Below are 26,017 nucleotides of genomic sequence, written 5' to 3' on the forward strand. Positions count from 1 at the left end.
GATATGACATAATCATGTCCATATATGGGCACATCACATTTTTTTGTCACATAAAGTTTAATAGTGTAGACAGATCTTTACAGAAATCATTAAATCAAACAAAATAATGAGCAGTTTAAACAAATTGAAAACAAGACATTTATCACTTAATTAGGCATAAAACAATTCTGGTTTATATACTAACCTATAATATTTTAACATAAACAGAGACCGTTATTATTGATTCCATATCTTTTTTAATTCATAATATTATTAGCAAATTACTTAATGTAAACAGACAACAACAAATTATACTATAATTAACAAGTTCAAAAAACATAAATGGTATACAAAACTTGGAGAGAACTCCGAGACATGGTGACTGAAACAGACTCAAACCAACCAACCAAGAGGAATATACACACTCAAAAATAATCAAATTTGACAAGATACCATATTAAAATGATGGGTCAACGTTTGAAAGGATAAAGATGATGGTACGCACAACCCCACGAGACAGGAACATGATTATAGAAAGAAACAAATCAATTAAAAATCATGACACTCGGATGATAATGATTCAATCTTATTAGGATCATGTGCTTTAGGAATTATTTTGAGCATGAATCTGTCACAGAATTCTACCGAATGAAGCCACATTAAAAGTTATTTTGATTCATCTAACAGCATGATGCCATAGCTTTGTATGATTTTTATATTAGTGTTCCCTTTCCACAAAAAGAGCAAAACCCATCATAAGCTAGTTAAGCCTCATCAATTTTTTTTATCGCATATTTATCCAGGATTTACACAATCAGGTAAAAGAAAAACCTGTTTTACATTTTAGCTGCTGGTTTCCTGTTTAAAAAGGTCACTTTCAAACACAACCTATGAGCTTCAACAGTTTAATTAATCCACTCTAGATTTTATATATTCAATGTTTTATATGAACCACTATGAACTTACACTTGCTGTATACTAACTACCTGTATATAATACAGGTAACTCTAGAGGCTTTTATAATTAACTTTATAATTAAGTCAACTCTCCAATTTAAATAATAATATTTATCCACCTTTACATAGCTCTCTAATAATGTTTATACATCTATGATCTTATATAGATAACAAGCTAGTCTTTCATAATTAACTCTACTCACTTGCCATAATTTAAATAATATAGCTCTATTTATTTCCATATGGGATTCGTAATACCTTTAAGGACACCCTGTAATTTGATATGACACATAGCTTGCGTTCCTTTTTTTTCCGGTTCAGATCCACGGATATGATTTAACTAAATTAAAATGGATCTCCACCGTCCTCCTTCTGAACTTTCAACATAAATTATTCAATACTCCCAATTTAATGAATCACAAATTATGATCATATTTTGTTTTGTTGTTGTCAATTTTTTTTCCTTAAAGGAAAAAGTAAAAACAAGTTTTGCCAAAAAGATAAAAAAAGCGCATAATATAAACGGATGTCTATAAATTAATCACAAACTATTAACATGCCAGAAACCCGTTTTTGTTTTATGTTTAAAATTAATTTCTGCTAAAAATATATTAACAACTACAATGTAACAAATAATGAATAGTGAAAGGATTATAGTACATCTGATTTAAATTAATTACTAGTTCTGTACATGCCAGTAACCTGTTTGTAAACTGGTTTATATTAACTACTAGTTCTACATGCCAGTAACCTGTTTGTAAACTGGTTTAAATTAATTACTAGTTCTATACATGCCAGTAACCTGTTTGTAAACTGGTTTAAATTAATTACTAGTTCTGTACATGCCAGTAACCTGTTTGTAAACTGGTTTATATTAACTACTAGTTCTACATGCCAGTAACCTGTTTGTAAACTGGTTTAAATTAATTACTAGTTCTACATGCCAGTAACCTGTTTGTAAACTGGTTTAGTTCTATACATGCCAGTAACCTGTTTGTAAACTGATTTATATTAACTACTTGTTCTACATGCCAGTAACCTGTTTGTAAACTGATTTAGTTCTATACATGCCAGTAACCTGTTTGTAAACTGGTTTAAATTAATTACTAGTTCTATACATGCCATAACCTGTTTGTAAACTGGTTTAAATTAATTACTAGTTCTATACATGCCAGTAACCTGTTTGTAAACTGATTTGATTTATTTTTTATTCAACGACAGGATATAACATATCAATTAATTTTATCTAAATTATCTGAAGAATTAAGGAAAAAAGGATCATAAGATTATGTCCTGCAGGGAAGGAAGACGAGTATATAGAAATATTTCATTTTTGTATTTACGTGGTTGCAAAATTAAAACAAGGAAGAGAGGTCTTTTACAGTATGTGCACTCAAAGTAAAACCCTTCTATATTTGTCTGTGGGTGTAAGGTATACTCACATTTAAATATGATAACAATCTTATATAAAAAAAGTTGAAATACAGTAAAAACTGTCAAAAACAAACACTATTTTAGAAAACTGTTGAATCATAATAGGATAGCAATTATTGTTTTCAATAAACGGTATGATTCGGGAAAAACCTGTTAAATATGTCAACAATAAATAAGACAAGGAGATAAGCCGACATGTCCTATTTTAATAATGTCTGTCAGTAATAGCTACTGCTGTCTTAAAGGTGACTAAATACAAACCTTTTGGTAACTAATTCAATTTTGGAAGCACAATTGTTAATGGAAAATAATATTTTAGGATCAAATTTAATATTTTATGAAGTGGTGGTTATGTAGTATTTGGAGCTAAGCCATCCAAAGTTGGCAGATAAGGGTGCTATTATTCTTGGACATCACTTCAATGCGACAAATATTCCTTAAAAAAAACCTCAAATATAATAAAATCTAGTTAGACTGGTGTTTTATTGATAGACTATTGATAGACTGTGGTGTTTTATTGATTGACTGTGGTGTTTTATTGATAGACTGTGGTGTTTTATAGATTGACTGTGGTGTTTTATTGATAGACTGTGGTGTTTTATTGATAGACTGTGGTGTTTTATTGATAGACTGTGGTGTTTTATTGATAGACTGTGGTGTTTTATTGATAGACTGTGGTGTTTTATTGATAGACTGTGGTGTTTTATTGATAGACTGTGGTGTTTTATTGATAGACTGTGGTGTTTTATTGATAGACTGTGGTGTTTTATTGATAGACTGTGGTGTTTTATTGATAGACTGTGGCGTTTTATTGATAGACTGTGGCGTTTTATTGATAGACTGTGGCGTTTTATTGATAGACTGTGGTGTTTTATTGATAGACTGTGGTGTTTTATTGATAGACTGTGGTGTGATAGACTGTGGTGTTTTATTGATTTACTGTGGTGTTTTATTGATAGACTGTGGTGTTTTATTGATAGACTGTGGTGTTTTATTGATAGACTGTGGTGTTTTATTGATAGACTGTGGTGTTTTATTGATAGAGTGTGGTGTTTTATTGATAGACTGTGGTGTTTTATTGATAGACTGTGGTGTTTTATTGATAGACTGTGGTGTTTTATTGATATACTGTGGTGTTTTATTGATAGACTGTGGTGTTTTATTGATAGACTGTGGTGTTTTATTGATAGACTGTGGTGTGATAGACTGTGGTGTTTTATTGATAGACTGTGGTGTTTTATTGATAGACTGTGGTGTTTTATTGATAGACTGTGGTGTTTTATTGATAGACTGCAGTGTTGTATATATAGACTGTGGTGTTTTATCGATAGACCATGGTGTTTTATTGATAGACGTTGTTGTTTATTGATAGATTTTTCATTTTACTTTTTAAAGGAAGGTGTTCCATGATGGTTAATATCATGTAATTAAGAATTAAGGAGGTTATCTCCGCCAAGTATATTCCATTTCCTACTATCAGTTGTGTAGCACAGAAGCCTCCCTACTTATCATTAAATGTACTCAGGAGACATGCTATATCTAAAGATCATTACGTTAAGTGAAACTTTCACAATTCATTGATAATCACCAGAAATCAACAACCACGCTAACGAGATGCAAGATAATAAAATTAATGACCCTTGAAAATGAAAGTTTTTGTGTAGAATGACCCACAAACCATAGGATGACACGGGCCAGCTTCTGATAGTCATCAAGTCATACCATATATAGGTCACCTACTCATCCGCTTGAATAATATAGTAATCAATTTCAACTTTATGTTCCGTTTTCTCCTCTTCATTTTGTAATAGAATATTTTTAACGCGTCTTTAGTTCTTAACTGATGAAGATGTAAATTCACTATAGACTCAATATTGATATTAGAGAAGTGTTGGAGGGCTGACCACAAGCTCAAGTTTGAGCAGTATAATTATTTTTTTTCAGAGAGGCCTCATTTAATAAGTGACTACATACACCAGTTATATTTACATAAAATTACACATTCGTCAAGGTTGTAGGATTAAAATTCACCTCACAGTAACTTCCAGATAAAATATGTGTAACATAACAGCTTTTGGGCCTTGATCTTTTGACAATGTTATTCCCTGGTGGTTACATTTTAGGGTTCAAATTACATAGGTTTTCCTAGTCATGAGGTAAAAATAATTGCTCGTTGTTACTCATGGGAAAAGTATATCAAGTCCATTTTCCGTTAAACTTGCACATCTTATACAGTAATGCTTAAAACGGTAAATATTCTTACACCAAAATCAACAGTGATAAAAACAGAACATAATAAAAAGTTATTAAAAATTCTTATAATATCAAGGGTAGCATATTGTAAATTGATAAAATATTATACAAAAAATGAATGTTTATCAGTGCAATGGTACAAATAATTTTATGAGGTGAAAGATGAAATTCTATTTTCATGTGGCGAAGCTTGAGTGAAAATAGAATTTCATATTTCACCAAAATAGTATGTACTATTGCATGTCATTTGACCCACAATCGTCCAATCGAATGACAGGAATTATTTATTTAGGTGTTATATAAAGTGCATTATACAGGGGTGAGATTCAAGGAGTGCTAATGCATGGTATAGTACTAATAGACAGACACAATTAATATAGTGGACTTTTAGATCATTATGCATAAACATATATTCTAAATTAGGGGTGACCTTTAAAGCCAAGGATCACTAATGCATGGTAAAGTACTGATAGATAGGCAATAATTAAAATATCTTAAAGAATCAGAGTAAATAAATGATTGAATAAATTATAATTTCAGTTGAGTCAATAGACTACGTTTACTAAACCCATCTTAAATGTCTGTCTCATGTTTAATCTCATTGCTAAGATGTACGGTGTACCTCCAGCTGATATGGTTGGATTAAGCAGTTGACAAGATATCGGCCGTCACTCATCAACCAGATCAAAGTAACGGTAAGGAAACCGAACGAAAGCAAAATGATTAGTTTTTTAAATCACAAACAGAGCCAAAACATCAATCTACACTTAAAGCTCAATGATACAATACTAATCATACAGAATATTAATTGATACAATCACAAATAGACATGAAGGATCACTCTACACTTGGAATCTATATCAACTTAAAACCTTACCAAGGATTGAGAGCAAATTTGTTTATGCATCTCAGGCAGACACCAGATGTCATTTTGTCACTTGAAATTTAAATTAATAAATGCCAGAAGCAATCAAAAGGTAGTAGAACAACGGTTTACATTTTGAATATTCCAAGAATTAATTTAATCATAAACTGTTAATTTCAACCTAAAAGTTAAATGTTGAACAAAACATGGCTACTGTTGGTCTACTGTTCATTTCAACCTTATTTTGTTTGTTTTTATTGTTTCTCTGAGCATACCTAAACATTTACAATGAAAGAACAAATTTACACTAGTTAAAATAAAATGATTAACAAAATATGGCTAGTGTTGGCCTGAAAAAAAATTTAACCTGAAAGTTAAATTAAAACCGAGTCTTATACTGATCACTTTCCAGACAAATTGTTCAACCTCCAAGTCAAAGGTCTTCAAATGGTTAAGGGTTTTAAATTGGTATAGCGCAAAATACAAATAGTCTCTATGCGCTGTTTAGCACAAGTGTAAAAAGAAAGAAAGTGTTATTGTTAAATAAACCAGGAAAAAGTCTAATAAACCAAACAAATTGATCAAGACAGAAAAAAAGTCAGAAAACAGAGTCTCACATCACCACACTGTTTCTCTACTAAAACACAAAAAGATTTTATCTTATGAACCTATAACTAAACATTTTCATCAACATCTATAAAATAATTTCCTAATTAAGTGTAAAATGTTCGAGTATAGATGTTGGTAACTTTTCTAGGGTAATGATAGTTTCTTTCAACAGATTATAATTTGTGTGTGTGATTACAGAACGTGGTGATTGAATGTAATACCACCGATAAAAGACGAATCTAGTTTCCTACGATTTCTTCCAATCAGACTACTCGGCACCGACACGTTTCCCGTAAGTATGACCTTTGTTAACTGACACACAACCACGTTGTATTGTGAATGTAATACAGATACACATGGCCATCACATTTTTTCCTGGGTGGCCACGTTTTAATTGAAACTAGTCATGTTTGGTTAATTTCCAAAGTTGAGGGGTCAATTTTTAATTTTTTAAGATCAACTTTTCAATTTGCAGTATTTTGCTCAGGGGTATGGGTCAGAAAAAATTCATCTTTAATTTGCAAATAAATATTTTTTTAATACAAATTTTTAACTGCATTTTACAGTTAATATTTGAGTGGAGATGTATGATAATATTTGTTTACAATTTTAATTTGCCAAATTGTTCAGAATATCAAGTTTGGTAAAGTTTCTTACTTTCACACGTCCTTATAGGTTCAATCTACTCAGATTTTTTGTTATCAAAATAAAACTACTGTACTCTAACTAAAGTTATGCAGTGAATGTCGTTTCTGGATGGGTTGTCCCGAACCGCTCATGGTAATCATTATTATTGTACATGGTAGGCCTACGTTAGGCTATTTTGTCTCCAGGGTACTCTGACAAATTCACCACAAACCCCTCATGAATATCAGCTCCTATGACTTCACCACTTACATCCTAACATGTGTTTACACTAACAAAAGTGAACCCTGTTAAACCTGTCCCCACTGGGTTATTAAGATGTGGATAGGTTGTTTTCAAATTATACGGTAATAAAAACCACTGTAATTATGATTGTTGGACAGATAATATGGGTATGGAATATTTAATTGAGTGTGGAGCTCGGTATTTCTGATTCTTGTCTTCCAATAGTTGGATCAAAGCCTGCCTGGTACCACGATCTTAAACTCCCAATTTAAGTCTTGTTAATTAGTCTAGAGAATCTTGTACACATGCTTATCCAGTGATTGTGGACTATTAGGAAAGGGATTAAACTTGATTGGCAATTGTTTGGCACTAAGCCTAAATATATATGAAAACACTTCCTCTCTTGAAAAAGAAAATATGATAAAATTTACCGTGCAGGTCGATGTCTATTTTTACACCATTGAAACATTCACCGTTACCTTAGTATTTTTCACGACTGTTTGATTGTAAATACAGTACAGAAAATTCTCTTGGGTGTTATAAGCATAAACTTTCTGGAAATAAGTCACCGACCCAAATCGGTTAAACCCTAATTTGCGTTCACACTAACGACAACCAACCTGGTTATCTTAAATCGGCAGTATTGTTTGATCCATTTACCGACATCTCCAGAGACAACGAAGGAAAATAGAGTAATTATTTAAATATGTATTGAGATGAACCGACAAAGTACAAATTGATCAGTAAACGTTACAATAACATTTTAATTACAAAGAATAACAAGTAAAGTTTTGTGGACTACGTTTCATTATTGAGTGAGTGAAAAAGATTGACACAACATGTTCTATTCAATTCAGCAATACTCAACAAATACACAACAAATAAGCAATCTCAAATTTGTCATTTTTCAGATATTGGCGACTCCCTCAATTTTATTTTATTTATTCCTTTCAGTGAAACATAAACATAAAAATGGAGCACTGGGGAGAGACAAGAGCTGTCAATGACAACTATCGCCAAAGGGCGTGTCTCTCCAACCCAAAGGGCGTGTCTCTCCATTTGATAGTCAGTATGGTATAATCTTTGATGATATGGAACATTAAAAAAGAAGGAAAAAGTAACTACCGTTTGATAAGTGACAACAAGTTGTATGACTGGTAGGGCGTAGAAGACAGCAATGGTGATCAGATTCCAGTGGTACAGTCTGTACTTCATTCTCATCAGCTTGGGATCTTTTCTGGAGAGATCGGAAACAAACAGGACAGTCTTTGTCCGGTAAACCTCCTTCTCTTGTTCGATATCTTCAAGATAATCGATGTCATCTTCGTCTGATCCGGAACTGGCGGAACCACGTCTCTCGCTCGTACCACCATGCCCCACATGGTTTGGAGATGGACGCCCTATTAAAGACAATTGTGATATTACTTAGTTTCAGGCTAGTGATCTTGCATGCTCCCACAAATGTTGTTGTTATGTTTCTTTACACTGGGTAACCTCTTCAGTCAAGGACTTTTCTCCCAGAGGGCCCAGTTATGATAAATGTCTGTGTGTGACAGTGGCTGTGTGTGTATACTAGTACTGGTAACCCCCTATTCATCTCGAAAGTACTAGGTTCTTTAAAGTGCACATGAGCTAGATGTGTACACTGGACCTATGGTTTATAGTCCTTATCCGAGAAGACTTGTTTCACCACCATGGAGCGAGTGAGCCTCGAACCATTGCCGATGCTTATGGTTCCACTGTCTTAACCGCTTGGTCACTCACTCGCCTCTACTATATATTCCTTCTCCCACATATTTTCACTACATGTAATAGCCTATTATTGTATTGTTAGCCAACTACTTATTACTGTTATTGAGGGTTGTATGATTGAATTCTAACCTGTAGATCCATATGTATCTTGCTGAGCAGACACAAATGGCTGATTACTGCTGACGTCCGAAACTAAAACAAAATAAACCAATATATTGTTTAAAGGTTTGCATGGCGAAATCAAATGTTGATTTAAAGTTTGCGGTATACCACATATAATAGTTCTGAAAAGAACATAATATATGTGCAAACTTTATATCAACAAAATAAACCAATTTATTAATTCATAATCAGATTATAAGAATTATTATTTTGAAGTACAATAAATTTTTTTAAATGTTTATTTTATTTTAACTTTATATTTCAATAGTGATGGATTCCATTTTAATTTAGAAATATTATGATTTTAATTTTGATAAGAAAACAAACGTTCACATGTTTGTAATTTTTTTTTTCATTTTCATTATTTTTCTGAATTGAAATATGTAACAGATGCGATCAGGGTTATAGTACATAGTTGATAACCTAACAACAGTTGTAAAATAAAATCATCATTTTTAACAAAATATAAAAACATATGGTTGAGAAAAACAAATGAATCATATTAAACGAGACTGACATTTGACATTTTCACATTGGCTACTATATTGATGGGTGCATCACTACATTACTTGCATCACCATGAACGATATATAATACAACCAATGATAACATGAACATTCATGTGCTTCAACGTGATTAACATACGTACATTAAAAATCATTTGATAATGTTGAACATTTTGCTGATGATAGTGATGTTTTTGATCAATTTTATGTTGGTGATATTATTGATAATTACTTTTGTGTTTTAAAGGTAATTAACAAACATAAAGCACATTAAAAATAATTTTATGTTGACAATTTTAATGATAGTAATTGATACTTTTATGTTTGTGATGTTGTGATTACTGCAGTAATAACTACAGCAAACTAATTTCACAACATATTGACCATAATACTAAAGCTTGGTTCCCACTAGCGACGCAACACAACCTACGCAATGTAAGAAAATGCCTTTCCAATAATTGTGTTTGTCCCGTCCGCATGAAATCAAACCTGCGATGTTTTCAGCACTGTTGCGTCGTCGATTCCCACTTGTGATTACGCAATACAGCATTTTGTGTCAGTACATCGCTGCGTTGCGTTCTAGTGGGAACCACGCTTTACTACAAATACTCAAGTGCACTATACCTAATAGACTGGCTGAATATGGCATGTGAACACAAAGGAAACCATTATGCAATATAAAAGAAAAGAAAACACACAATGTCATTATTACATTATAGAGGCATATACAATACATCTCACTTGTGAAATAATGCTATATTCTATTCTATACAATCTAAAATATATAAATACACCAAATACACCAAATACCAAATCATAAAAATATAATTAATTTAAGGTCAGTATACATACATGCAAATAATAATAATATTGAAAAAAAAAAGATTAACTGTTTTAGTTTATATCTTGTAACATCATCTCTCATTTTTAATTAATCAGTATTTCATAAATTAAGTGTCCTCTTAATTTGGGAGGGGAGAAGGGGTCCCCCTTAATAGTGGAGACTCAATGTAGGGATTCTATTGTATGAAGCCAATTAACTACCGTTGCTAAAGTACGGCTACCACACACACAAGAGTTAAACCTCTATGCTTGGTGGGGCTTTGATATAAGAGTTAAAACATTCCTCATTACTCCTTTCTTATCATTAAATACATACATTCATACACTGAAATTAATTTTACTTTCAAATTCCCTTTTGAAAATAATTTTCATTCTAAAATTGCAATGCCAAACGTAATCATTCATAAAGTATATTTTGAATATTAATGGAAATTGATGGGTTTCACCTCCAGCTAGACATCCGTCGTTTAAAGACATCTTCATAGCTTAAAGAAAAACTATTCTTGCCAAAAGTAAATTAGGAAATTTGTTGGTTAGGGCTGGTTTTGTTTAGTCTGCTGCGAGCAGTAATATATGCATGTTGTGAGCAGTAAATGTATGTATGTTATAAGACATGTGCGATAATGTATGTATGTTTTAGGAATGTCAGTAATAATGTATTGACGGCGACTACTAACTTTGAAATGCGATACATTTTTAAGTATATGAGCATTAAACATTTTCATGTTTAGAAAGAACATTGATAAAAATACTAGCTTCATACTCAGTGATTTCAACATTTTTTTAGATTAATTAAAACATGCTAAATATGTTTATTATATTTAACTTTTTTTTCTCTTTTGTGAGATTCACTCACCTTTATTGCATATTTTTGTTACATACTTATTTTGAATAAATACATTTCTTTGTAATAAATCAGTTCTTGTTTCTCTTAGTTTGTTTTTACATTTACAGTTTATAATATAAATACCACAGGCGCCAAACATTAATTCTCGATTCATTCTAATCCCGTAAGTAGTGTTAGTTTAATCTATTTCTTTTGTTAACTTTAATATTATTATTATTGTCCTACTCAACGTAAATTTTAAACTTTTTATTTATGCCAAGAAAAACAAGGTTTAGATTCCATATTTCAATTATTCGTACAAATTGTGAATAAGATATTGAGTATGGCAACGCAGAGTACATAAAGATTACACATTTTATCTGCGTTAAACGGATCACATACAACGATGACGCAGATTTATCATTCATCCTCACGATGCGGTAGCTGATTATTAAGTACTGTCGTAATTAACACTGTTTGCGAATGATGCGCTAGAAATATGTTTATGATTGGATGTGATTTGAAAGGCTGAGGAATATATTGCAAAGATATAACACTTTTACGGCGCAATAAAGTGAAGAATAAATTATAATAAAAATAAAATAAATTTGAGTGATTCTACTGCAAAAGAAAGAAACTTAAGATAAGCATCTCCCTGAGATAAGTAAATTATGATTAAAAAAAAGATAAAACAAGTTGTTTTAAAACGAAAAAAACTAAATTAAGATAAAGTTGAACATCAAAAAAGGAAAGAGATATAATTCAATTGACTTACTTCCATTATTTATAAAATTAAAATAAATTAGAGAGGGCAGCAAAGGAAACTAAAATCAATCCAAACTTAAAAAAAAGGCTAAGTTTGCAATATGTTTACTTTTCTTCACCCTTATTTTAAACTTATGATAAATAATATGTAAACTGCAATACGTTTTTTAAATCAGTGCATAAAAAACTGAAAGTGCATGCATAATACAAAATAATTAACATATTAACAAACTCAAAGAAACATTACAACAAAAACTAAAAGAGGGGGCTATTCAATATATATTCATAACCAATCAAAACTAGAACCAAACAATTGCAAACCTCATTAAATAAATGCATGTATTATTCAACATTGCTTTTAACCAATTGGTATATGCTTACCTGTCTGGTCGGTAGACTCTGTCATGCAAATTGAATACACAGTACACTTATTATTACCAGCAGATAAATTTGAATTACAAATTTTACAATGATAAACAACATCATTGTATGTTTATTAAGATTAATAATGCCTTCCCTGAAGGCGTTTAAAAAACGTAATTGAATGCACTTTCACCAGACTATAAAAACATGTGTATAATTAACATAATATAATAATGCAAAGACAAGCTTTAAAATAATATAATAACGATAATTGTTTCTGTAATTATACAAAAGCAGTTCAATTTTATAAAACAAAATGAATGTTTGCAGTCTCAACATGTTATCAATGTGTTATCTGTTGTCCAGTTAGGTGTGACCTATGACCTATATCTACTTTTAGGAAGATTGGAAGGTAAATGAACTATGGATGTTTTTTTAAGTAAGTTATTCAAAGATGGAAGTGAAGGAGAGGAGGTCGAAGCTCACCCGTCATGGGGTAACTTACGTAAATTTTGAAAAATACAATGCAAAATATTTTTCCATAAATTCGAATAAGTTTAAAAACATTTTTAGGCTTCTACTAATATTGTACAGAGGTTAAAACAAGTGATGTCACTACACAGAATAATTAAAATCTCTAATTTGTTTATACAAGATAATATTTAAAGACCCATATGACCATTATATACCATCATATGTAATTAATACCACAATCACGAGATCTAATAAGCATATGTAAATTACAATTGTTTACAATATTCTGATTATTGATATCTATATCTATTTAAAATAAGTTTTTATGTCGGAATAAATGAATAAGCATTGCATTTCAATGATGGGTTTGAAGATGGTCAGGTGATTATTGCGAATGAATATATTTAGTGCATCGAAAGCCATTACAAATGATGATTATTTTCAAAAGATGGAAAAGCAACAGTTTTGAAAATAATTTAATCCAAAACTTAATACTTTACTTCCATCTAAAATCTTGCGCACATAAATCAATTTATTTTTTATAATTTCCATGAATTAAATTTAAATAAGTAAATTATGCAGAGACAACATATAAGAGTTATAATGCCTACGAGAGGTGATAAACATTAGCTGTAATGGTTCTATTAATCTGCTCGACAACTCGGATGTTTAAAACGTACATCAAGTTGAGACCAATTTAAAGCATCACGGACTAGGCCGTTAGGGACTCCCTCTTGGGGCAATTTGATTCGTAAAACTATCTGTCTCAGTGACAGAATGTGAAATATTAGCGCTGTAAAGTTAAATTGAAAACGAGAATGAAATGAAATGTATCTATGAAATTGGAAGCACTCACATGGGAAATTGTAAATTAAATATTACTCCTTACCTTCACCACTGCTGCTACTATCTTGTCTGTTAAAAAATAGAAATATTTTATTATAATATTAAAGCAATTTAAAGTATGTTTTAGTTAGATAATTAAATCAAATTTTGCTGTTTGAATTCTTGTGTTATTAATATTCATTCATAAATCAATAACAATTATTTTGAATGTCTTGACAATTGACCTTTGGATAGCATCCCAACTTTGTGGTTAAGGTGCTTGCCCTGTAAACCGACATGTGACTGGTTCAAATCTGACAGAAATCATTTAACTTTAATTTTTAAATAATATCTGGATGTTGAAATGAAACTGGCAACACATTCCTAATTTGTGTTTGTATACAATTGATTCATTTATAAAATTGATATTAATATATAAATTTATATTGATATCATTTATATTGATACAAAATATATTTATTTATAAACATTGATTATCCTTTATATTGCCATTTAAAAGCATAACAAAACATTGCTAAATATAATAATATTATACAGATATTGACTGCTTAGAGGTTAAATATAAGATTTGACATCCCCGAGGGAATGATATTATGTTCGAGGGAATATATATTTCCCGAAGCGCCAGCTGAGGGAAATATATATTCCCCGAGAACATAATATCATTCCCAAGGGGATGTCAAATCTTATATTTAACCGATATAAAAGGCAATATCTGTTATATTATATAGCCAAGAACAAGTCTGCTGGTGAAGCTAGGCTAGGCCTCCTATTCTATAGATAGTATTTGTATTGTATGTAAACAAGCCTCCTGCCTAGACACCTTACCTTGCGAAGAATAATATACAGATAATTACTAATTAATGATTCCTTGGCAATAAAATATTCACTTAGGCCTAGGTCGTTTAAATTAACAGAAGAATTTCCATCAATAAGCCTATTAATAATAATATTATAATCAGGTAGGCCGAATAAACAATTCATCGTCTTCTCTTCGAGGAGCTAGCCGAATCACCGGATGTTCAGCGCGTAGTTACTAGGTTACTACCGTGAGTATTGACCAATCACAAACGGTGTTTCATCACATTTAGGGAGGACTAATAACAAATGAGGGCGCTATGTATGCATAGTTTAAATAGTTTAGATGAATAATTTCTTCAAGCAAGCTGCGTGGCGCAACGGTGGAAGCGTTGTCTTGCGATGGAGTGACAATTCCACCCGAGTTCAAATCCAGTAGATGACTTTTGTTTATTTATCGGCGAACGCGAGTGTTGCCACACGAAAATTACACAGTCAATATCATCGAACTCGAGAATGTATATGATTAATGACAGGGGACACGATAATTACGCGAAAATTACTCAGTCAATATCATCGTTCTCGAGGATATATACGATTTACGATCCTCGCAGCGGTAGTCATGTGACGCAGTTTCAACCAATCACGTTCACGTATTTACATAGGCTATGTAATATACAAATATAATGTTTATGTTCGACTTCACCACATTTTTATTTATGTCATAAAATATGTAAATTTAAATATCTTTATGGCTCAATATTAGATATGATAATTTGAATAGAGCATAAAGATACATTACTTTCACACCTGTTATTGTAACAACATCAGAGACCACTACAGATAAAACACTGGGCCTCAAACAATATGCAGATCTAAACTGAACTGACAACAATTGTTATATCCAAGGTACATCACAATACCAATTATTTATTAAGGTTTGTGAGCATGTGCAGGAGTTTGCTAAGCTTCACTGCATTCATATTACAACTATTGTTAATATCCCTATTATTATTTAAAGTATATTTCTTTTGATTTCCTTTTTCATACAAACTATATACAGACCTAGTTTGTGGAATTTCAATTTCGCAATATGTGAATCTAACTATCATACTTTATAGCTATTCATTCTTGATTCCCACTCGTCTCATTCTCATGTTAATGTCGTTTTTTTATTGGCAAAGGAGACACATTCATATAAAATACATATAGTATTGAAACAAAGTTTTAAAAAGTGGCATAGTTACCAACATCTGAAATGTCAAATTTCAGATGACAGAAACTGTGTTTATTGTAACCGAGAGATACAACATCATTCACAAGAAGACAAAAAATAAAATCGTTCAACTAGGTAACGAATGAACATGACATGTACAGCCACAGAAGATGTTATAAACCATGCTACCTTTATTTGTCTCTATTATATATTTAATTTTACATTAATCTCATTGCAATGTTTTTCTATTTTGTTAATGGTGGTCTCTGCTTAAAGTCTATTTCTAGACTTATTTTGACCACCATCTACATTTATACAGTACTTAATGATTGATAAAGAAATATATGTATTATTTGTGGAAAATAAATAAACAACAATGTCACGCAAGTCATATAAGTTGCTGTTTTCGTTGTTATTTTTCATGGATTTTGTGGGTTTGTGAGAGGCCCACCATTCTGAAAGGATAACAATCTTACCTGGCAGATGCCACAAACACTAGGATACCGGTGACAAGATAGAATAGAAGCATAAGTCCTATTGTCGCCAAAACTGGGCGCCAATATTCTGTTGCTATAGTAAACAAAAAAAAAACATTAAGCTTCATATTTAATATACATATTCATTTTCTATAATGAAAGTTTATTTTACAAAAATTTGTACTACATTTTTTTGAAATAGAATTGTTGACAGATGAAATAATCTTACATAAAATGTGATAACTGCACCAAATGTTGATTGCTTAAAAGATAAATTGGGGACCTTTCCAGTAAGTAAGTAACCAAGTAAGTAACCAATTAAGTAAAGTAACCAAGTTAGTAAGTAACCAAGTAAGTAACTAAGTGAGTAAGTAACCAAGTTAGTAAGTAACCAAGTAAGTAACTAAGTAAGTAAAGTAACCAAGTTAGTAAGTAACCAAGTAAGTAAGTAACCAAGTTAGTAAGTAACCAAGTAAGTAACTAAGTAAGTAAGTAACCAAGTTAGTAAGTAACCAAGTAAGTAAGTAACCAAGTTAGTAAGTGACCAAGTAAGTAACCAAGTAATATTGTATTGATGAATTAAAAAAAAAGAAAAGCTGCGGAAGTTAGTAACAGTGTTACTGTTATTGATGAAAATAATGATGAAAAGATGAATAAAAAGATGTTGAAAATGTATTTGAATAATAAATCTAAGTAGTATTTTTCAAAACAGAAAAAAAAAACCGTTTGGCTTTTGAGATCATTTGATAATGTGAACTCAATAAGTATCAGGCTGCCTATCATTATTAAAATGCTTCGGCGATTCCCATGAGATGCTAAAAAAATGAACATACGGATGACAAGGACATTATAATGAAAAGGATTTAGAGTGAACGACGACGATGATGATGCGTGGATAGCTAATGTAAGGTCTGTACATGACCGTCATCACAAAGTAGTCATGGAAAATGAGTAATTTTATACAAAATTAAACATGATTCATCGGCAAAAAAACAAAAATAATGCTCCCTTTTTTATTTGTATATTTTGATATACTGTATCATTATCTGAATACATGTTTATGAAATGAAAATGATCCAACACAACTAATACAAATAAACTTGTTTCTATCAACAACAAAATAACATTTCAAACAAAAACATACACACAGAAACTATATGCATTTTTTATGTTATTGTTTTGTTCTAAACCTCATAGATATCTATAAAATTGAATATACTACTAAAGAAATATACAGCATTAACTAATAATAACAGAGCTGTCATCCAAAACATAATATTTTAATGATTGACTAGACTATTTTCTTGTTTGAAATTAATTGCAATTATTTTTTTTAAATGGAACATATTAAAATATTTAAAAACTTACATGAATATGTCTCTTCTACTACTATATCAATGGTTTTATTACGAATATGAATTGATGAACCTGAATAAATAAATAAACAAATAAATAAATATCATTTAAATTAAAATAACAATTAAAATCCTTCAGAACTACGTCAAAAGACGACATGAAAAAAAGGATCGAATTAATTCAGTTTCACCCGTCATCATCCTTTTATCTGTATATATATAATGTTTGTTCAATTTTGACGCTGTACAATTTTTCGATTTTGTATGTCATATTTTTACTGTTTTACTTGTATATGTTTGAAGTGCAGTATGGAGAGCCAATTCGATAGTGCTTAGCACTCATGGCAATCCCCAGGGTTCTGCACCGTTGTCATGTATCATTGAAAATAAAATAAAATAAAGAAGTATATATTATCAATGTGATAATATTTTATATTTAGAACAGCAATTTGAAACACAGACTTCACGTTTCAAAACCTGAAATCATCGAATCAATTATCTATCAAATATGTATTGGCTTATTTATAATATGTATTGGCTTATTTATAATATTTAATGATGAAATTGAATTTCAAAATGTCATGACTTGTAATTGAAATCCAGAACTAGTAATTGAATTATACGCGTTTCGTAATCAAATATTGGCAAATGCACCGCAAACTTTATTCAGCGATCATGCCTGGGCATAATATAACAAGGATATTAATTTTGTCCTTATGGATAAATAATGGTTTATTCACACAACCCTTTTATTACTTTACGCACTAAAAAGCAATCAGTTTGCATTGAGCAACCACTGCATTCAAATCACGTCCCTGCTCTAGCTCTGTTTCCACGCACAAAAAAGCGCATCATCTTTTGAATGAGACATTAAACTCGCATGTTCTCATATGGTAAAAAATAAATTGATAATTGTAGCACCTGGTGGCGAATTTACCACAAGAGAACCCCACCAGAAATAAGTACACTATTACGATGTGCCTAACAGAATATGTGCTGTATAAATCAATCAATTTCTACCTGTAGTTGACGTTTCATCATCTGTGTAACCACATTGTTTATTGTCTGGCTGAACAACTAACACAACAAAGAACTGCCCTCCGCCTCCTTTAAAATAGTCCCTCTATCAAATTAAACAGTGTTGAAATATATAATCATTTTACGATATTAAAAAATTACTAGACTATAGTGCATATCACAAGGATAATACAAAGACAAAAATTGCTGAACTTAAAATGTGTGTTTACCTCAACAGTTATAGCAGCTTGTGTGGTCATTGTTTGGTAGACACCGGTGAACTCAACATTCCGAAATTGGTCATAAACTGGACACTGTGAGCAAGAAATAAAAAACATTTATACAAATTTAGCCGACATGGGATTATTATGTTAATACTGTTCCATACTTGTGTGAGAAATTCAAGTCATAATCCGGGTTTTCCCGGACTATGGGAAAGAACTGTTACGGTAAAGATGGTAACAGAGAAACTGGACAAATGAATATTGGATCACTCCAATTAACAAGACACTTTGTTTGGTCTTTGAAGGTGTCCCTTTAATAGAGGATATACAGTATAGTTTTATCAAAAACTAAGCCTTTAAAGCACAAAGCATTATAGTAGAATTTAGTATGACGATATTGTTGTAGAAGTTCAAGTCATTTTTAATCTGTATTAATGTATTCACTAATGGCTAGTTACATCAAATATACCGCATTCATTCATTGCGACGACGTGCAGCAGACGTAAAATGACTTTCTTCATTATATATAAGAATTGATTATCCTTGACAATACAATGAAACAGAAACGAAAACAGAAAGGAATAGCTAATAATAATAACAGTATATGTTTACATATTGTTATTATTGATACTGTAGTGTAGTAGTACTCAAATTCTTAATAATAGCAGTAATAATAATAACAAATACTATAGCTTTTATAAAACACTGAATGAACTGTTTAAATGAAAGATAGAAACTTGCCAAAATGGGGAGTGTCAACAACTTACAATTAAATAAATTCATCTAGTTCTAATAATAAACAAAAAAAAAGTAATTATTTCCAAACCTCCAATTAGTCAATAGCTGAATGTTAAGGCCAATTCACACAGACGAGCGGTAACGGTAATAAAAATATAGAATCTATGTTATTCCTATGACCATTTACACACAACGCGGATCGAATTGGCGGCTTTAGATATAGATTCTATGTGGGACAAGCTATGCGGTTTTCCGCTTTACCGCTCGTTAGTGTAAATCGGACTTTATGCAATTACTTTCTTTTTAAAATCCTGTGTCTAACAGGTAACACTAAACAGTAGACTATATTCAAAATGTGTCGATTTCATAATATGATATTAAATTACTATTTAAATCTATCATTGACTAACTGTATAATACCCCATAGGATTACTTTTTTCCCCATACTGATTGATATACGTACTACAGTGTAAGCAATTATATGCAAGCAAAAAATACACATTTTCAGTAAATACACCCCACTGACAAATTCTATACGGAGGCCTAAGGGCTTGTGTGTATAAATACAATACAAAAACACTGTCATTTGTTATGTTAACTATAGAGTCATTGCTATTCATGTCATATTATGAATTAATCTAGAATATCATCAGGTATGCAAACATAATCAATATAAAGGTTACATGCATAAATTAATCTTTCATACAATATAGATGTTTTAACCATCAATTAATCAACTTTTAATTTCTACTTTACATAAAATAACACAGAATAAATTCTAAAATTGTTTGGTTTCTGTTAAAAGTTCTTATTTTGCATACTACATCATTAAGATCCCAAGAAACTGTTAACAACCACTGAGAAATTACAAACATTGTCTGCCTAAGTGGCTTATTAAATCTTACTTAATTAACCTTTTGCATAATAGCTCTGTATTTAATGAAATGTGTGTCTAAAATTGAAATGATAATTGCTTGCCAACACCACCTGTGTATATTCAATATATTCAACCTCTTTACTTGAATTAAGATAATTGGAAATATTTGTTCATACTTAGCGATTTTAATGATATATAACTGACCTTAAAAAAACTACATTTGGCAATGTAAATGTTGGGAAGGCCAGGAGGAATAACCTGGGACTTAAAACCAAAGATTATTTACGGCTGTGGTGCCCATCTCAATTTTCTTAACGTTTTGGACAGACCACACTGTATATGCATGTTTGTGGATAGTACGTCTCTCTCACAAACAAGTCTGCATTTACTTTCCCTGTACTTTGTACATAACGGTACCCACCTGGGTAGGGAGGGGAAAGGTGAATAAAGAATCTTACTAGTTCAGGTCCTTGGAAAGATTTTTTTTATAATATTGTTGTTAAAGCTCTATCTACACTATCAAACTTTATGTGACAAAAAAATGTGATTTCACCAAATATGGACATGATGATGTCACATCACCACCATATTTGGGCACATCACACGTTTTTTTGTCAAACTAGTTTGATAGTGTAGACAGCTTAAAAAGAGCATGAAAATGACAAGATAATTTGAATATAAATGAAACAAGTCGACTGAAGACATTTAGAGGTTCAAGTCAGACAAATGATAAATGAGTATTTTAATGGTAGATGCCAATTGTAGGTAGTAATATAGGTCTGCTACTTAAGGGATAGCATCATGTATATTAGATGTGAAAATTGGCATACATGCTGACAGAATTGTATGGTTATGATGATGGATATGACAATGATGAATATGGATGAGGGCATTCAGGGGACGTGTCTATATTTTAAGGGAACATTGTGTTGGTTCCCGATGGTGCCTCGTTAATGGCATTCTACCCTATGACGGTAATAATAATAAAGATTGACAAGATACTGTACATTCAAATCATGAATTATGTACTATTTCGCATAATTTTTCTTTCTAATTTTAAAATATGCATATCAAATTTGTTTTACAATTTTGTTTACATTTCATACCTCCAGTTTTATTTAGGGCTCCAACAGTAATTGAATTGAGAAAAAAGTAAACATATGTAACATACAGTAGTGTCTTTGATAATTTTTTTAATTGCCGTTATAAACATTTCTGTTATTATTTATCATTATATAACGTAATATAACATACTCACATTTATACTTTGTAATGATATAACGGCACACAACTTGGATTCTGATGTCGCCCTTACAATCACCGACTGAACTCCATCTGGAAACTGAAACTTGTAATACTGAAAACAAAGTAAATAAAATATTAAACTTTAGCATTTATACTTTCTCTTTTCCTTTTATGATTCCGCTGGTTTTAATGTGGACCGTAGACAAAATGTAGGCTATATTGCGAATACATTATGAAATTTGTAACCTCAATTTTATTTTTTATTTCAACCATCTTTTACTCTTCCAGTTTAGCCCAGTGGGTTAACTGATATTTAAGGGATAAAAAATCTTATCTTGTTCTTTTTGAACTGGCAGCAAAATATGATAAGAGTTTGGTATGTGTAAAAGGAACCTAGCACTTGATGATTAAAGATTGTTTTTTCTCCTTAATGAAAAAGTCTGTAGTGTAGAATAAAATGTTGACGACAGTTGAATTTTGTGTCCTTTACTTATTTAACTATAAATTATTACAGTACATTCTAAGTGGCAATACTGTAAAGCAAAAATCAATTTTCTCAACACACTGATATTCATAGCCTATTATAGACAAACATTCATCAATATGATTATAATATTGATCTACTATTACTACTACTACTACTAGTACTACTACTGTACTACTGTATGTAGCATCATTTAGTAATATCAAATAAGATTGTGACTGTGACAGACATTTAAGACCAGTTGTTTAAAAAGTACTTAGTTTTAGAAATTAACTTACACATTAATTTTAAAATTAATTAAAAGCTCTGTCTACAGTATCAAAACTTTATGTGACAACAAAATGTGATGTGCCCATATATGGGCATGATGATGCCATATCACTACCATATTTGTGCATATCACTACCATATTTGGGCACATCACATTAGTTTGATAGTGTAGACAGAGAGCTTTACTCTTCCCAGGGACAGATTCAGCGATACCAGTATGTTTTTACAAAAAAATAAACATAATTTTCACACAATTTTTTAATGCAATATATGAAGCACAATTTGCTTCAAGCAAAAATTAGTTTTTACAATGGACAATGGATATTTCTGAAAGCCATTAAAAAACACTTAACTACCATTATGTTTAGACTGCTGCTCAATATTTACAAAATTAACAACATTTATATGGTCATTTATTTTCCATCAGTGTTTCCTAATAATAGGAAAACAAATTACTTGGTTTATGACAAATTTGTGATATAAATTGTTAATTTTAATGTCGCAAAATATTATTAATAAATAAGATGACAATGACAAAATTTTAATTTATTTCCTTTGTGTGATACAGTACTATCAATGTGATACAATATATTGATAATTATGTCATACTGTAATCACATGTGATACAGTATGTTGATAATGATGTCATACTGTAATCACATGCGATACAGTATGTTGATAATGATGTCATAATCACATGTGATAAAGTATGTTGATAATGATGTCATAATCACATGTGATACAGTATGTTGATAATGATGTCATAACCACATGTGATAAAGTATGTTGATAATGATGTCATAATCACATGTGATAGAGTATATTGATAATGATGTCATAATCACATGTGATAGAGTATATTGATAATGATGTCATAATCACTGTGATAGCGTATGTTGATAATGTCATAATCACATGTGATACGGTACAGTATGTTGATAATGATGTCATAATCACATGTGATACAGTACAGTATGTTGATAATGATGTCATAATCACATGTGATAAAGTATGTTGATAATGATGTCATCACATGTGATATAGTATGTTGATAACAATGTCATAATCACATGTGATAAAGTATGTTGATAATGATGTCATAATCACATGATTTCTTACCTGAGATTGTGATGGTGTTGCTACAACAGAAATTTTCTGGTCCATTCTTAAATAAAAAAACAAATTTATATATTTATTTTTTAATCTTATATCGTTTAAAAAAAATATGTTTATTTAATGTTTATCATTGTGTTACTGTTAGTGTTAGTCTAAAAATTATATAATATCTAATTTTCACAGTTGTGATAAAAAATAAATTTAAAAAAAAATTATATATTATGAATATTCTAGTATGGTAAAAAGAAATGTTTCTTAGATGAAGTGATAATTTAGATAAGTACTCACGTAAGTTTAAAATTTGGAACCTGTGTGACATTCAACGTAAAAGGAACCGTTTTTGGTGACGATGTAGTTAAAGCTATGCTAATATTCCTGTGTGTGCCATTTGATTGCTCTGACTCTGACTCAGGACAGAGTGTATGGCCAACCACAGAGTATTCATATCTGAAACCAATTACCAGTCATGATGAGATTTGTATAGTGAGTTTAAATTGTCATTGATGAAATCACGTTTAAATTGGCCTGGGTCAAGCTTTGTAAATGAAACAGAGGGTTTTTTGTTTTATCTAAGTTACGTAAGGGCGTGTGGCGCAGTGTGTTGGACGTTCGACTACTGATTGTAAGATCGAGGTTCGAATCCAACTCTCGCCGCATTGCTTGTATTCTTAGGCAAGATACTTTACTTACGTTTGCCTCTCTCCACCCAGGTGTATAAATGGGTACCCGGGTTGATCAAGACACAACTTTGCGCTGATTACTAGCTGCATTATGGGAGTATGTTTCCATACGTGTTTGATCCCAAACCATAACCGGGGTAATAAAGTTCAGCGAGGTTACACAACAATTGGTGCTATATAAATCCAGGATATTATTATTATTATAAGTTACAAAACAAATTTGAGGATCGTTCGTAAAAAAAAGTGTGTAAATGAGAAGGTTGACTGTATACCAAACAAAGAAATATCTTATAACATTAAACATTGTGTTAGCATAGGCTATGGGACTACTAATGTTAGTACGGACTACTTTTACTTACTTATTTTGAATTATATGTGGTACTGCCCATGACAGCACACTTTTCTGCTGTTTGACAACAAATAGAATGGGAAAGTCATCTTGGGCAAACTTGCTCTTCACAGAAATTCTTACAGCCTGTGAAAAAAAAATGTATGTATGCTATCATATCAGCTGTTGTACATTGCTGAACGCAGTATGCAATCCCTTTATTTATGGACTTGACCTACATATATAGCCTGCTTAAGCGTGGTTCCACTAGCGACGCAACGTAACGTAATATTGACGCAAACACAAGTGGGAACCGATGACGCGACAGTGCTGCAAACATTGCAGGTTTGATTTCACGGAGGCGGGGGATAAACACAATTATTGGAAGGGCATTTTCTTACGTCGCGTCGCTAGTGAGAACCAAGCTTTAGATTTGCATTATAACATTTGTTACTGTATCCTTCTCTTGAGAAAAGTTTAATTCCAAGGAGAATATCAAATTCTAAAGCATCGATAGAAAAAGCATCTGTGATATTTACAATCGATTAGATCGTTTGCTTTCATACCATAGTCGTCGCAGGTGTATATGCAAAGTTTGAAAATTGTCATGACGCATTATACGACCCCCGGGAGAGGTGCGTCATGGGTGCATTATTTACAATAATTAAACACAACACAGAAACTGAGAAAAACTCGGGCAGCAAATAGCGTGGGGGACACATGACAGATGGGAAGGGTTTTTGGGAGAAAACGTATGTGATTTGTTGTTTGTACGTATGCGTTGTGATGTTTGCTTCTAAACCCTTTCCATGTGCAATGACGTTCCTCGCAAAATCTAACTATTTGCAATAAACCTTATAAACAATATTAAAATATATATATATATATAAAATAAACAGATATTAATATTTTAATATTTACTTAGTTTTTTAATACTCCTGAGTCTGAGATAAAAAAAAAGAACACAAAAACCAACCTGTGAATCATTATTCTGGATGGTGCAAGCATACACTTTAGGGTCATTTGAATTTACAGTCCCTATTTCAGTAAAATTACAGTTACTCGAGTCGTCAACAAGGTTCTCCTGCTGATTTAGGCCTAGGCCTACAAGCCCGGCGGCAGAGGATGTGCTTCCTACCGACAATCTGCTGCTGACGGCGTCCGTAGGCCTAACCATCGACATAAGATGGCCTAGGAAAAGCAACGTGGACAGGATGCAAACATTATATTTCCACATAGTTTATTCGAAGGAGGATATTCCAGTCAAGTATTATGGTTTAAAACGTATAATTACTAATATCAAAACTGACAGAAAACCCAGAAAAACAAATCCTTTTTCATCACTCGCATCACTTCCCATCTGCTGCCACCTGAGCATCTGTCAATCTACCGAAACGGTATACTGAGAGAGATACATTTATCGTACCAAAGTGGACTTCAGAATTTGCCTGAACCAAGCAAGACTAAATAATTTTCAGAAGCTTAAAGGGTTAAATGTATTCGACTAATCATATTAATCGCTTGATTTCATTGGCAGAAAGTTATGCTAATATAGGTCTAGGGTAGATCCATGGAATAACTTCGTGACGTGATGTATTCCATTGCACGAATATAAAACATGTATTATTTGTTTTATACAAACTACTTTAAACAAGAGGCTAGACCAAGGTCTAAAACATTGTAGAAGGCA

At 31.4% G+C, this 26,017-nt stretch overlaps 2 protein-coding genes across 2 annotated transcripts in view; one reads left to right on the forward strand and one right to left on the reverse strand.

Annotated features, from left to right (window-relative positions):
* LOC144849959 (SID1 transmembrane family member 1-like) overlaps window positions 1-25,862 on the reverse strand; it is a 64,221-nt gene extending 38,359 nt beyond the window's left edge. The window contains exons 1-13 of the mRNA XM_078707095.1: window positions 25,304-25,862; window positions 24,359-24,474; window positions 23,608-23,766; window positions 23,323-23,368; window positions 21,463-21,561; window positions 18,596-18,679; window positions 18,369-18,471; window positions 17,362-17,421; window positions 15,994-16,087; window positions 13,547-13,572; window positions 12,202-12,219; window positions 8,848-8,910; window positions 8,092-8,366 (exon numbers count right to left, since the gene is read on the reverse strand). Of these exons, the coding sequence (XP_078563221.1) occupies window positions 8,092-8,366; window positions 8,848-8,910; window positions 12,202-12,219; window positions 13,547-13,572; window positions 15,994-16,087; window positions 17,362-17,421; window positions 18,369-18,471; window positions 18,596-18,679; window positions 21,463-21,561; window positions 23,323-23,368; window positions 23,608-23,766; window positions 24,359-24,474; window positions 25,304-25,564 (1,404 nt within the window). The 5' untranslated portion in view covers window positions 25,565-25,862. The remainder of the gene's footprint in view (window positions 1-8,091; window positions 8,367-8,847; window positions 8,911-12,201; window positions 12,220-13,546; window positions 13,573-15,993; window positions 16,088-17,361; window positions 17,422-18,368; window positions 18,472-18,595; window positions 18,680-21,462; window positions 21,562-23,322; window positions 23,369-23,607; window positions 23,767-24,358; window positions 24,475-25,303) is intronic.
* Window positions 10,448-26,017, forward strand: part of LOC144849968 (RNA-binding protein 42-like) — a 28,974-nt gene continuing 13,404 nt past the window's right edge. Inside the window, exon 1 of the mRNA XM_078707108.1 lies at window positions 10,448-10,457. The gene's annotated coding sequence lies outside the window, so the exon portion shown is untranslated. The remainder of the gene's footprint in view (window positions 10,458-26,017) is intronic.

The sequence above is a fragment of the Antedon bifida genome, chromosome 8, assembly GCF_963402885.1.
Source record: "Antedon bifida chromosome 8, ecAntBifi1.1, whole genome shotgun sequence".
NCBI classification, from domain to species: Eukaryota; Metazoa; Echinodermata; class Crinoidea; order Comatulida; family Antedonidae; genus Antedon; species Antedon bifida.